Here is a 14,563-nt window from a genome sequence, read left to right as displayed (position 1 = left end):
GGTGAATATATATTTTCGTCAATTATGTGAGAGTAAGCAAATTTTATATAAAATTGATGAGTTTAAAATATATTTTCATTACTTTGATAAAATATTGTAGTTCACTGGTATTTAATAATGTATGCTTATATGCCGATAATACTCAAGTTTGGTCAAACGATCTCTTGAACCTGTCGACAGAAATTAATCGCGGATTCAGGAGAGGTAAACCCGCTACGGCCACTGGAGGTGGATTGAGGAAACAGCGAGTAACAGTAGTCAAAATCACATCACAAACCAAAGTGGTTAATTTTAAACACCCATAATTCGTCCTCATTTTCAGAAAATATTTAAAAGCCTGTATGAGTATTTTGAAAGTAGCTTATGGACATACACATCCCCTTAAAACTAAACGGCTCAAAGAAAACTCGTGAATAGTAGCGAAAAGATGTGATTGAATTCTCATCAAGACGTGATCGAATTCGGACCATACAGCTAGGAACAAATTGCTTTCATTTGGCATGTACATAAGTATATAGATCGTTCGACTACCCCTCTTCAGACACACGTCTACAAAGTTATGCGTTGTTGTTTTGTGTGAGCCCATATTGGTCCACTCTTGCTAACATATTCTGGTCTCTCTCGTAAACTTATCTTTTTTGGGCGACTATTTCGAATAAAAATTCAAGAAGACTTAAAAAAATCAAAAACCAAACAAACATTTTGTATCGAAAATTTCATATTTTTACTTTCAAGGTCATACATGCTTAGTCGATACAGAGTTGTGTCAAAAATAAATAACGGCGTCGGATTCAATGAAGTTATAAATAAACCGAAATCATTTCCGACAATTTTTTGTGTCCTTTGAGGAAGTGTGCTTATTTTGCAGTGTGCATTTTCCTTACTTTTACATACGTACATCTATGAGTTATAATCCCCCGAAAAGGAGGTCAAAAAACATATAAATCAATGCGAATAAACAAGTGACCGAAAACAAAGCCAAACTACTTGTCAGAATCAACATTTGTCTAAGCCAATAACAACTAACCATGTACATATGTGAAACTCTTGCACATACAACAACAAATATGAATTAAATTTCGGCACAAAAAGAACACGTCAATAAAATCCGTAAATCATTTAGACGAAGCACGCATATACTGCTATGCATTAAATGGAGCGCATGGCTTCGCGCCAACTAACAGTAGCGAAACCAGTTTGTCGCCCATCTTCAGCAGCTCAGTTAGTCAGTTCATCGCGTTTTGTGTCAAAAAGTTGAATGAAGCCAAACTTTCGCAGCTCCCCGCCGCGAGTGCTACGCTTAACTGTTTCGTCGCCGATCTACCTTGCAGCTGTTGGCTTGTAAATAGCTTGTGCGTGAATATGATTGACTTTGATGCCGCTTACCAGCTTTGTTGTTGCAGTGTTATTTCTATTTAAAGCGAACTGCGCGAAATTAATTAATATTAATGATCGTTAACGCCGTCGGGGACTTGTGTATCTGCTCGAATCAATTGGTTCGTGTATAGGTAACGGTTTTTTATTTTCGTACTAGTGGCATATTAGCATATAGTAAAATTTTCTTTGTAACCAAGCTTGCTGATATTTGTATTTTGATGTTTTGTCTCTAAGTGTAAAGGGTGGTGCCGAAAAAAGTTCTGAGCGAGGTTGGCATTAAAACCCAAAGTATATACTCGTATGAGTAAAGATCTTACAAATCTTAATTTAAATGCAGCTTTGTTAAGTTAAAAAAGAATAAAAGACCTTAACTTCGTTTGAACCGAAGCTACAATACCCTTCACAAATACAAAGGCTCCTTACAAGAACTTGATTCCGATCGTTCAATTTGTATGGCAGCTATATGCTATAGTGGTCCGACAAATGAGCCGCTGCTTAGTGAGAAAAATATGTGAGTAAAATTTCAGATCGATATATTTATAAAATTGTGGGACTTTTATGTTCGAATTTTATCATCTGTTTCGAAGCTAAATTAATTTCATAAGCCGCTTGTTTCCGACACACCCTTTGCTTTTATGAAACGAACGAAGGAGAATGCAAAAAATAAAACAAACCTAGTCAACCACAAGATTGAATGACTAATTTGTAATTGGATTGGAATTCATGAAAACCATAGTAAAAATAAAAATAATACTAAGCAAAGCTGCTTACTCGTACATTCATTTATACATTGTCGAAAGCGTGAATCCTTAGGTTTAATATTATAATATCTTTCGTCTGTGTAAGAGGAAAGTTTTGCTACATACTTAAATATTAGATATTGGTCATCTACGAATTTTTTTAGTGCGCTTTTTAAATTTAAATAAATTTCGATAGTGAAAGCTTTTCGGTATTTTTTGCATGGAGAAATATTTTTTGGCGAAATTAAATCAATATTAATTTTTGCGCTCTTGGCATTCAGATGCAAATGCTGATGTATGTACGTGTATTATAACGTATGTGTAATGGTTTAGGTCTCTATGAGCCCAAATAATTGTAGAAAAAATTTATAAGTAAGGATTATTTAATACTAAGTTTTCTTGAATCCTTATAAAAGTTACTTACTTACTTTATAAAACATATTTTTAGCAATTAAAAATTGCTTTGTTCATTTTGATCTCTCACTAATTAATTTTATGTTACTCCGGTTACCGATAACATTTCCGATTTCTCATACTTTCATTTAGTCTTCTGAACATAGGTTACTATAAAAGGGCAATGTTGAGTCAATATGCGTCCATTTGATAAATAAAAAGGCGGTGAAACATTGGCACAGAGGGCAAATATTTTGAAGTAGAGGATATAATTTTTAGCTGTAAAATGAAAGAGGCTCGTTCGATTCTCTTACTCGCGCTGTTAGCATGCCTAAGGAATCTCAATGTAGTTCAAGGTAAAGAACTTAATAAATAACTAACTCTCTAAGAGATCTGACCGAAGTTCTCTATCCCTAACACAGGACACCGTTTTGTTTTGCGCCCATTGAGCGCACAGGAAGTCTATCAGCTGCTAGCTAATACGGGTCGTAGTAATGACATACCGCAGGGTCGCATTGTCACACAGGGACTCACCTTCATCGGTGACATCACACGCCGTATTATCGGTGTCGGTAAGGAAACGCGCATTTCTACGCAAGAGGTTTGCTATGAAACGCGTAGCGCACGGAGTCTAGCCGAGGCTGAAGCGGTCTACGAGTCTTATGTAGCGGCCAATAGTCGACCTGAGGCTGATAGGCAGCGTAAACGAGTGCGTAATAGTGAGGTGGGGCGCATTTTGAAGCTGAAGAAGCGTAAAAAGTTACGTGCAGATGAAGAAATCGGGGGAAATCAACGCATTCGAAATGAAGATAATGCGCCATTAAGTATGCCCGGCTTGGGCTCTCGCACGGCTACACCTACTTATAGTACGGACTCTTCCATTCATTCTTCACCGCAGCGCGCTTCGCTCACTACGGACCCAGCTGTAACAACTATGATGACCAAAACAGATGCGACTGTGACGACAAATCCCTCTACAACAATGAATCGGAATAACGATGTCACGATCACAACATTCACAACATCCACATCGCCAGAGGGCGCCATTAACTGCATTGTTATTAAAAAGAATGAATAAAATGAGTGAATAAATGTTGAAATAATTTCGTAATTTTTTTTTCGCTTAATCTTAGCTTAGTTGGGTGTGTTAGGTGTTTGGAAAAATACTTGAGCGGCAACGTTGACTGCTTTAATCTGCTACTTTTCGGTGAGAAGCGACAACAATCTTTCGTTTAATATTAGGAATAGAGGACAGAAAAATAACCTGGTTGAGTTGTAGCTGGAAGTGAGGTTCCCTTAAGAAGCGTATTTGGCAAAATAATTTAGAGCTGCGAAAATTAAAGAATGTCATAAAATACTTTTTTGATACGGTCCAGTTGTTGACAGTACAAGTCCGAGTTAGATGTAGATGCATAGCTGATTATCAGTGCTGGCTTAGCCACTGTTTGCGCCAGATCACTATGTTTTGACTACGTCTATTTTCCCTTGAGGTTGTTGCCAGTGACTCCCTTTTCATCACCAGCAATTATTCGCTTCAGAAATTGATTATATTTATTGCGATTCACAGATGGCATTCAATCCCTGAGGTCTTTTTGCGTCAAATAATAAAAATATTAACAAATTATTTATAGTTATCCATGTTAATATTCCATGTCACCGGCCATTGAAATGTTCCAGAAAGTGAAAGAAGCCCCAAAAGCAAATGAAGCCATGTCTATATAGCTCAAGTGCTTGCCAGAGATCTTAACAGTTGTTCTCGAAAACGAATCACTCAAATTCGAACAAGCTTTACACAGTCGTTTCGAATCAGAATGCTATTAATAATTAGGTTACAAATAGATGGGGATTCATGTGAATTTAATATGGAGTTGTCCCTTATGACAAGTGATTCGCCTTACCTCTGCTCGTGCCCTTCAACAGATTTTTATGGTAGTCGATTCTACTGTATTTCCCAAAAACTTCGTTACTACGGACTATTGTACACCTCAACTTCCTGTCTTATGGTCTATACCTGGTATACAAGTCATAGAACAAGTTAATTATTTCAATACAAGATACCGAAAGTAAGTCAGGGTAAGCGCTTCGAACTCAGATATGCTCAATGTAGCGTATGCACTTCAAATTCGCATTTTAAGAATTTACGTAACACCGTGGTTTAGTGGTAAAATACTTTCGCTATCGTTGGGTGAAATTAATTTTTCATATCTATGAGAAAGCGTGTGTGCCGCTAATTGTGCTTGTTGTCAATAAAAGATGTGCAACTGTTGCGCGGTGCCTTAGTCAAATAGTAAAAGTTTTGCGCTGAAGATTTAGTTGCGAAATTGCACGCGCGGGTAACGGTCAACAAAGCGAAATTTAGCAATAAGATATAGTAGATATATTATATATTATAGCAATACTTAAATTTACAAGTGGAAATATGCGGCTTCATTTGGTGATCTCAGTGTTCGCGCTTGCGTTAATCAGCATCACTTTACCAGCAGAAGGTGAGCTTTGGGATAATGTGATTATGAGAATAATGTTGGAATGGTTTTTGGAGTTTTTCTGATTAATCTGTATACAGTGGACTGAGAAATCTAATCTCGATAACGATAAGACACTAATTTTGCCGAGAGGAGAAAGTGTATATCATTTATTTTTTCTTATTGAACTTAAAAATCAAATCTAAATTATACAAAATAGAAATTTTCATGTGAGAATACAGAAGTGAATCAATAGGAGTATCGTAAATATTCAATTGAATTCAGAAATGTTTGACATATATTAAATATTATTGAAATTCCATTTATTGTTACCAGTTTGGTAAATTGAAATTTCTTTCATCTAATTTATTAACATTTTTTAAACAAGTGGCAACGCTGCTATCTGCTATAGATAGGGTTCTTAAATATTTTTAGTCTTGGCATCAGATTAAAATTGTAGTATTTCAAGTATTTCAATTAAAAAAGTTTTTTTAACTGGCAACGCTTGTCAAAAACTCCTTCCTCTGCAAGCATGCTTCAATTCTATAGTGTGTTGTCCTTGTTGTAATAATTTCTTATTTGAATAAACTTAATTAAATTAAGTTTTGTGACGCTACTCAACAAAAAAGTGTTGTAATTTTTCTAAGAATTTATATATTTATACTAAGTTAATTTATCAAACTAAAAATTTGTGCTATGATACACCTCTAAAGTAGACCAAATTTTGGATTCGTCGAATTTCGTCCAGCAACAAGGTTTAGTTTCTTTATGCGATGTATCAGATGTACGAGTATAACACATTAGCTGTGTAACTCTGAGAAAATAATCCAATTTGGTCTTTATTTGCAGGCAAACGTGTATCCTTAGTTCCCCTTTCGGCTAGTGAAGTGTATCGCTTGCTGCGTGAGGCGGGCCGCGAAGATGCAGTGCCCGAGGGACGCGTGGTCACGCAGGGTATAGCCGCGGTATCCGGGTTTGCCGTTGGACTGGCTAAGGGCATCGGTGGTTCATTGCTTGTAGACTTGGCTACTAATCTCTTAGCAACAAATGGTCAGAACCAAGCCGGGCAAGCTGAAGAAGTCTGCTTTAATAGTCGCAGTTTGAATGAGATCAACGATAATGATGATGAGGACCCCGAAGGAAGAAAAAATGATGGCGATGAAATTATATCGGCCGATTATTCAGATTATGATAATTATAATCCCGAGAGGAGCGAGGTTTCCTCGCCATCTGCAACCAACAATGACAGGGACTACGGCGATGACGAAGACGTCAACAATGGAGATGAAACCAAGAGCGGCACCGTCTCAAGTACAGCAACGGGCCCGGGTGATTCGATAAATTGTGTGGTGGTACGGCAGTGAACTCGCGCTATGTTGGGTTGAGTTTTTTTTAATATTAGTTTATTTAATGTATTTATTTATTTAATGTCTATAATAAAATGAAAATGAAATCACGTTGACGAGGTGTGTATTAGATACGCGCTCAACCACTATTAATTCACACAGAAATTTTCGTCGCTGTGTTCAGAATAATACTCGTGCTTTCCGCAGTACACTTTAATTCAATTACGAGGTTGTATGCAGACAGACAAGTTTTCTGCCAAAGGCAAAAATTCTACAGCAACATTCGGCAGCAACTAGACTGCTTTTGTTTTAGCATTTAGCGATGTTTTATCGGTGTGTACGTGTGAAATCGCAGCAAAGCCCAAAGTTCCGGTGATAAACACTTGAAGGAGCACCGGGAAATAAAACCAAAATTACCAGGTCGTGCATATAAGGATGAAGGAATTAAGAACGGCACACAAATGCGGATTCTATCGCTGTATGTGTGTGTGTGAGGGCATAAAAATGAGAATAGATATGCATGACCAGCAGCACATCAGCGCTGGGATAACCAACACTCACGCATGGCCCGTTTTATCACACACCGGATGTGGGTGTGATTGTATGTGTGTGCCTGTATGTGCATATTTGTTTGCAATTGTTTCGCTGAGTGGAAATCGCTTTAAACGACTTGCGTTTGCCACCGTGATTTCAGTGGCCTCACGGCTGTGCCAAGTGTCACTCAAGCTGTAAAGGGAGAGGATGGCGGTAGTGCAAAACACTGTCAAATTACGCGTGCTGACTGCTGTTTACTGGTTGCCGATTATTAGTGCATGTATGTGTGTGTGTAGCTCGCACATTCATAGCTCTAAAGACAATTGTCTGCTCGGCTGCCAGCGGTTTTTGCTTCGCCGATTTTCTTAACAAGCACAGGAACGAAAAGCCAACCTTCCGAACACACTGATGTTGGTTAACCGATTTAAATACATATTTGTATACGTATATGTGGGTGTGTGTGTGAGTGTGGGCATACAAGTATCGTAGTTATAAGTAGTTGACTCTTTTATTTTACGATTATTAAGTCTGTGCTGCCAAAGCACGCATGTGTGTGTGTGTGTGTGTGGAGTGAGCAATAGCATAACAAGTGGACGCGGCAGCAGAGAAACTGGCGTAGGGCTTAGCTTCTCGTGTGCTTACCATATCATTCTCTGCTTCAAAGGCTCAAAATATCAAATAATAATTTCACGAAGGCATACCTCTCAAAGCAAGCGCGAAACAGGAAGGTGTACAAAAAGGGAACGCATAATGATATTTAGGCAAAAAAAAGCATAATCAGCAACAACAAAATCGTATAACCATTGAATACAATAATCAGGCAATAGAAATGCGTTGATGAGTAAATTTGCAGTTCACATTTTATTTATTTTTTGTTGGTAATTCATTTCAATGACTCGGTCATTAATTTTCATGGGTCTCGCACACATATATATACATAAACACACACATACTAATGCGTATTTAAATGTATGTGTATTTAGCTGTTGGTGTACCAACATAAATGAAGTTGTGGAGTGACTCGCTAATTTCAAGCAACCTCAAATGGTAGGGAGTTACACCTCCTTCCCCGTAAAACGTTGGCGCGATTGTCAGGTGCTGAAGCATAATGGATTTGTGCATTGTTTCGCTGGTGCTTCAGATAGCTATTATGTCTTTTTATGATTTATGTCTTCAAGACGATATTTACTTTGAGAAATGTAAAATGGAATTGGATTTGGTGGCAATAATAAAAACACTTCTGGGCAATTATTTAATTTATTACTAGTATTAGGGTGCGGGGTATTCATAAAAGCCAGCGATACGAAATTATTACATTTATGTATTCTCGAATTAGAATATATAATACCTCGAAGTTAGTTACTGCGTTTACAATTGTATACAAGAATTAAGGGTATACTGAGCTTGTTTATTTTATCTTTGTCCACTTTTTTTTTAAATATTACTATTTACAATATCAATACCGCTCTGGATGTAAAGATAATGACATTTGGTACCTGCCATCTGACAGCCATTCGATAGTTACTATCTGACGATCATTTGAAAGCTGTCATTTGATATGGATGTGGTATCCATCTGACATCCGATTGACAGCTAACAACCTTTGTTCATTTGACAGCTGACACTTGAAGTCCGTTTAAGATTTTTCATCTGGCATCCCTTTTACAGTTACCATCTGATATCAATTCGGCAGCTGCCCTTTGAGGTCAATCTGACCATCTAATTTTAATTTGATATCCATTTAACAGCTGACGTGAATTTGACATCTGTTTGACATTTGCAATGCACTTGATAGCCATCTGACATGTATATGACAGCTGTCATCTACCATCCATATGACATTTATTTCACAGCTGTCATCTGACGTCCATCTGTTCGACAGTAGTCATGCGACGTCAATCTTATATCCGTTTGACAGCTGTGAGCTGACGCCCACTTGAGGTTTACCATCTGATATTCGTTTGACCGCTACTATCTGATGTCAATCTGATATCTGTTTGTACTTAAAAATTATGGACGCTTATGATAACATTGCTTACGGATTAATTTCCTAGCTTTTAAGTCAGTTTCTTTATTTTTGAAATTATTTTGTTCACAAAATTCTCGCCAGCTTTTTGATTGCTGATAAATACGTTAATAAGTGAGTCTATTTAAAGCTGTCTCTGTTTCAGTTACAAAAACGTATAGTTCGACTTTTGCTCCGGTAATGATTTAAGGAATAGTACCTGAGTACTATGCATTGATTTTGAAACCATATAAATATATAAGCTCATATCTAGTAAAATCTGGAACTAAATTAACAAAAGGTGGCGTGTCGAAGTCAAAGAAAAGTAGAGAGGATAATGGTTTATGTAGTTTCGTTCTCGATAAAGTAGAAAAACCAAAAACAGTGTACAACTTGGGTTCCAGATTTCAGTTTACTTGTACATTTTCGACGGGAAGTATTTAAGAAAAACTACCTTTCACAAGTGCGGAAATTTTATTAGTCCGCATTATATTTCCAAAATGCAGAAAAGCTTTATGAGAAATTCACTAAAAGTTGTTATTTTTAAACGACTGCTGCATTCAATGACTTTACCTTTCTGTGCCGGCAGTGCCCATACAACACACTTTTTATAACTTAACATCTTCTCTAATAATGTAAGAGTTCGTGAAACTGATGTCTCTTTTCAGCCTTTTGTGTCTCAGAACATTTAATAATAAGTTCATGATAAGGATGTTCTTAGAAAGTAACATATATTTATAAAGGTATATACTTTCATGTATGTATATGTGTGTGCATGTATGACATGTACGCATTTAACTTGTAACTTAACAAAACTTAAGTAGGTAAATAGTTGGAAAAAAGAAGCACCAAAACTAAATGTTACAAATGATATGGGAGGAAAGTATCAGCAAAATGGCGGCGAAGACTTCTTCAGGTAGCAAAGTGAAAGAATACTAATAAACTACTCGCAAAAGTTGCTTGTGCGAGAAAATTCTAAACTTCGCCGTGTTATGTTGTACTTTGTTGGTGTACTTTACAAGAAACCCTATCAGGGTGGAGAATAAGTAACTAGCACATTTATCGCCTCAAACAAATTGCCTCAATTAAAAACTTTCACTTGCAGTGCAATCGCGAGAAATGAGAAAAAGCGCAAAATAACGGCAAGACTTGCACTGCTTATAAATGTGAATGTGTGTTTGTGTGTGTGTATGTAAATAAAAATATTTACTTGTGCGTGTGTTCCAGTAAATTAATGCACACTTTATTCTGTGTTGCAAATATTTATATCAATTAAGTTATCTTAACACTCGGTTAGTTTAGCGTGTGCTAAGATTCGAACTATCACCAAATACCAGTACTGGGAGGCATAAGAACATAATGTAATATACAAATCTATTATATGCTTTAAGACAATACAATTAGTTTCAAATCTGAATTTTAATATCACGACTAGTTTATTTGAGTTGCATACTACTAAAGTGTTATATAACGGAAGTCTCTGAATAAAGGGTGTTTCTGATCAAAACTGAACTGTACTTTCAGTGATATCTACTTTTCGCTCAGAGTATTAGAGTATTCGCCGAGCTGGCGGCAAGCAGCGCTTTGTTTTGGTTTTCAGAAGTCCTACAAAGTCCAGTTTTGTGCATATCTTATACATAAAATAAGAAAACATGTTTTTTTACAGAAATCTACGGATGATTCACAAAGCCACCTACGAACCTCAAAGCGCCCATTTGAAATATAGGTTAATGTAACCAATAAAAATGTTGATAGCTTTGGAGACTACAAATAGTTATCCTATATTATTAAATTATTTATTTAAATACCCTTTTGCTATAATTTTCCACTTGTTTTTTTCTTGCAAAGTGGAAATTCATCCTTAATTTGGGCATTTATGGTTATGGGACATTTTTTGCTAAGTTTAAGGATTATTTCTCTTCGGCCAGGTGTGGTGAGTTATTTCAAATCTATGTGGTGACTCTGTAAGAGAAAAATATTCGCATGCGAAAAATTTCTAACACTAACTGTGAGAAATTATATAAGAGAAATTTAGTTTTCAGAATTACTGAAGAAAATTCGAATATTTCTTTTACTGACCTAAGACAAAGACTCAAAGTTGTTGGCGCATTTCTAAAAAAAAAACAAATATTTCAATAAATTATCGAAAAGTTGTTTTGAGCACAAACATAAATTATTAATATTTACTCCCTTCCAAACAAAAATGGTCCTTCGAACAGAGCAAAGCTTTTAAAAGAAGTTGTTAATATTTCGAAAACTTTCTCAACTTTTACCGCGAAACTAAAGTCAAGATTTCTGGAAATCTTTCCTAATTTGAATTATAAACTGCATTTCCGGTTTTCTCGGTTGAAATATTCACCGGTTTGCTCAAAAACTGACATGCCAATTCTATTGTTGTTTTGTGTTTTCGAACTAGTTGCTCTTGCGCCGAATTCTCTTTTGCGCTCTTATATTGTGCTCTTTGCTCATTTGCGAACTAAAGTCATTCGAAGTGTTTACTCGTTGTTGACATGTGTTCACTTCGTTTGCCATCAAAGCAACACGAATCATATACAGCTCGTGCACTCGTTTTTCTTGCGCCCCTTTTGCGTCTGCGGCAATGTACTCGCACAGATTTGCCACGAAGCCGCGGCTGTACTGTGCTGCGACAGGCTGTCAACCATAGCCGCAGTTGGAGCTGGTAGCCAGTCAGTAGTTTCATGCTGTGTGTCAAGTGTGTTGCACGCATTCGCGCGCTCGTGGCGAAAGCAAATGCAAGCGAAATTAATTCTGATCTAACAATGCAAATAAAATTTAGTAACAGCAATAAATAGTGGGATAATTGTTGCAAGTACAGCTGTGAGTTTAAAAAAAAATTATGTTCGGTATTATCGAGGAGTTATGTGAAGTGCCAGTCTAAAAGCAAGCAGCAATCTTGCAACACACTTGTGGCCTAAGCTTTACTCAAAAACTAGAGCTTGCTGAACGACTGGGATTGGTTGTTGGTGAGACTTAAAAAAGATGCTTATTGCAGCTTTGGTACTGTTACAACTTTAGGGCGTTCAATGCTGTTGCCTACAAGTAGGCGCAATAAGATAAATGACATCTAGACATGATTTAGCCAAACCAGTGTTGCCTCAACATGCTTGTGCTTCTGAAGTAAATAAATGAGATTACAGTCATCACCAGCGTTGGCAGGTGAAATAGCGAAGAAAAAAATAAAAAAGTAAAGAACAGCGAAAGCCAAAATTTTATGTAAGCAAAGTTAAAAGTAGAGCAGGTTGCTCGCGACATTGATATAAATTGAGTGCCATTTATGCTTGAAGTGAAATATTATCTGAAATAAGTAAGTGTTATAAATGGTGTGGCATATTTTTCGGCGCACACCTGCATAACTGACAGCAAAAGTAATGAGTGTGTCGCAGCAGAGCGAAAGAAGACAATAAAAATCTGAAGATGAGCACTTTTGCCAGAAGAAGTTGAATATTACTTACAAATTAAATGAATTAGAAGTGCGTGAATAGTGGTTTTAATTGATATTGAAGGTTCTGGCACACATTAAGTATTTGCGCTGAAAAGTATGCAATACCCAATGTGAGTAATAAAACGAAATGTGATAAGTGTAGAAATATTATGAGGAAATAATTTGCATAATTTGCATTTTGAGGCGGCGATGCGTTAAAGAGCGCAAACACGAAACAAGTGGAAAAACAGAAAGGGAAATTAATTGCTCTAATAAGTGTTCATGAAGAAAATTTATGCTGTGTCATGTTGATTGATGACCACATAGGTGGTGAAGGTGTTGTTGCATGTGCTATTGGACGTAACATAACTGTATAATAAAGATTACCATATCATGCGCTACAACAACAAGTGTTGTTTTCAAAGTGCCAGAGGAGTTTAAAGAAATCCCACAAAGTAACTAAATAAACAGGGAAGCTTGTTTTTTAAAAAATATCAAATGTTAAAGTTACTACTATAATATAGTTGTAAATGTAAACCAAGAAAGAGTAGATAAAATCCGAAAATACTAAAAGAAATTCAATTTGACCCATTTAAAGATTGTCGCGTAAACACTGTAACGCGCTGAAACGTGGTTAAACCGCCATTAAAAGAACAATTCCGTGTTTTTGAGCAAGAAGTACAAAAAAGAAGAAGCAGTCACGGGGAAAAACTGCAAAAAATTGTAAAAGAGCGAAATCACGTCAACAGCAGCAAAAGCAAAAATTACACCTACACCAGGCACTCAATGGCGGCAGCAAAAGCAGCGTGCGCTTGAAGTCGAGTTAAGTGTTTACTGCGCGCCCGGAGGTAGGCAACAACAGTGTGGTAGCTGATAATCGGTGAGTGAGTGGATTGGGGAGCGCTACCATTCAGCCAAACAGCTTACAATTCAAACTTTCGTCTGCCCGCCTGGCTGTCTGCTTGGCTGCCCACCACATCTCCACTTGGTCGCCTGCCAGCCAACAATTCGCCAAACCAACAAAGCGCACAAAGCGAATGAAGTGAGCAGCGCAAACATTTAGGAAAAGCGAGAAAGTGAGAAAAAGGAAAAGCATTTTAGGTTATTAGTCCCGGGAGTGTTTTTTAAAAAGACCATTTTTCTGGTATTTCACTGGCACTAATTTGATGAAATCTTTAGTTGGCATTTTTTGAGTAACCCGCGCACCCTGTGTAAACCATTGTGACCGCCTCGGCTGTCAGACTTGATTTTGCCATTTTTTCGTTGTCGTTGTTGTAAAACGCCGATTGTGTCCATTGCGCCGAGTCATCATATTAGCTGCGGCACAGTTGTTAAGGGGAAACATTGTTATGATTGTCGGAAATGTGCACAAATATTAGAGCGAAATTGAAAAAGTAGCACATTGAAGGCGGGGTGACTAGCCCAAGGGGATACGGGTATGTGAAGTGCTGATAAACACTTGAAATACTTGCTCGTGGCGCTAAAGACTATTCGGGGCCGTGAACGAAGGCACCTCCCTCAATTACGTTGTGCGGGCGCGTGTTTTTCAATTTACTGAAATTCCCTCTCAACCGTCTAACGGCAACGAATAATCAACGGAAACAACGCAGCAACGCAGCAACGCTTGGACAACTCTGCATGCGGCGCCTATTAATCCATTGCAATTAAACAGGAACCTTGGTAGTGGCAGTATCTCAGCGGAAGCGACCAAGTGTGGCAATTAGCATCAAATCAAGCCTTTCACACACACAGCCACAAACACGCGCTCAACGAATTGCGCGGCGCGGCACAATGAGTTCTTCAAGTGAGCTTCGCGTTAGTGGCGCGTTCAGCTCCGGTCTGCAGCTATTGCTCCTGTTGGCCGTTATACAAGGTGAGTTGGCAAAAGCATTGTTGCATACTTTAATTTAATTTGACTTTGAAACATCCCCGTTCTACACAAATAGCGCCACCTCAGTGCTTCGCGGCAGTGAGTGTGTGTGTGTGATATCTTATTTGTGTTTTTCATTCTCGGCTTTGTGTTTGACAATTGTTTTTAATTTGAATTTTCGCAACGACAAAAGCTGGCTGTCGCTCTGTCAACGGTGTTCCGGTGAATTGCTGTGTTGGTTTTCCATAACGGTATTGCTTCAATCACTTCTTTTTCAGCTGCGCGCAGTCTTCGCGCGCTCCGTTTCGTCAATTTCAACAGAAGTTATGTGTTTGTATGTATGTGTGTGTGTAGGTGTGAAGGCAACAGCGAAAGTTTTCAATTGTTTTGTCTG

At 37.6% G+C, this 14,563-nt stretch overlaps 3 protein-coding genes across 3 annotated transcripts in view; all 3 read left to right on the top strand.

Moving 5' to 3' along the window:
• Positions 1-2,796: 2,796 nt before the first annotated feature.
• On the top strand, positions 2,797-3,588 carry LOC118681706 (uncharacterized). The gene is made up of 2 exons (XM_036367318.2): positions 2,797-2,866; positions 2,933-3,588. Exons 1-2 carry the CDS (start codon positions 2,797-2,799, stop codon positions 3,586-3,588), a joined length of 726 nt encoding a protein of 241 aa, XP_036223211.2.
• Positions 3,589-4,929: 1,341 nt separating this feature from the next.
• LOC106618929 (uncharacterized) lies at positions 4,930-6,353 on the top strand. Its single transcript, XM_014237243.3, has 2 exons — positions 4,930-4,996; positions 5,822-6,353. Exons 1-2 carry the CDS (start codon positions 4,930-4,932, stop codon positions 6,334-6,336), a joined length of 582 nt encoding a protein of 193 aa, XP_014092718.2. The 3' UTR covers positions 6,337-6,353.
• A 5,211-nt stretch (positions 6,354-11,564) lies between these two features.
• dpr1 (defective proboscis extension response 1) overlaps positions 11,565-14,563 on the top strand; it is a 142,794-nt gene continuing 139,795 nt past the window's right edge. Inside the window, exon 1 of the mRNA XM_014248265.3 lies at positions 11,565-14,172. Coding sequence (XP_014103740.1) covers positions 14,091-14,172 — 82 coding nt within the window. The 5' untranslated portion in view covers positions 11,565-14,090. The remainder of the gene's footprint in view (positions 14,173-14,563) is intronic.

Source organism: Bactrocera oleae, chromosome 4 (genome assembly GCF_042242935.1).
Source record: "Bactrocera oleae isolate idBacOlea1 chromosome 4, idBacOlea1, whole genome shotgun sequence".
In the NCBI taxonomy this organism is placed as follows: Eukaryota; Metazoa; Arthropoda; class Insecta; order Diptera; family Tephritidae; genus Bactrocera; species Bactrocera oleae.
This window is presented reverse-complemented; position numbering and strand designations above follow the sequence as displayed.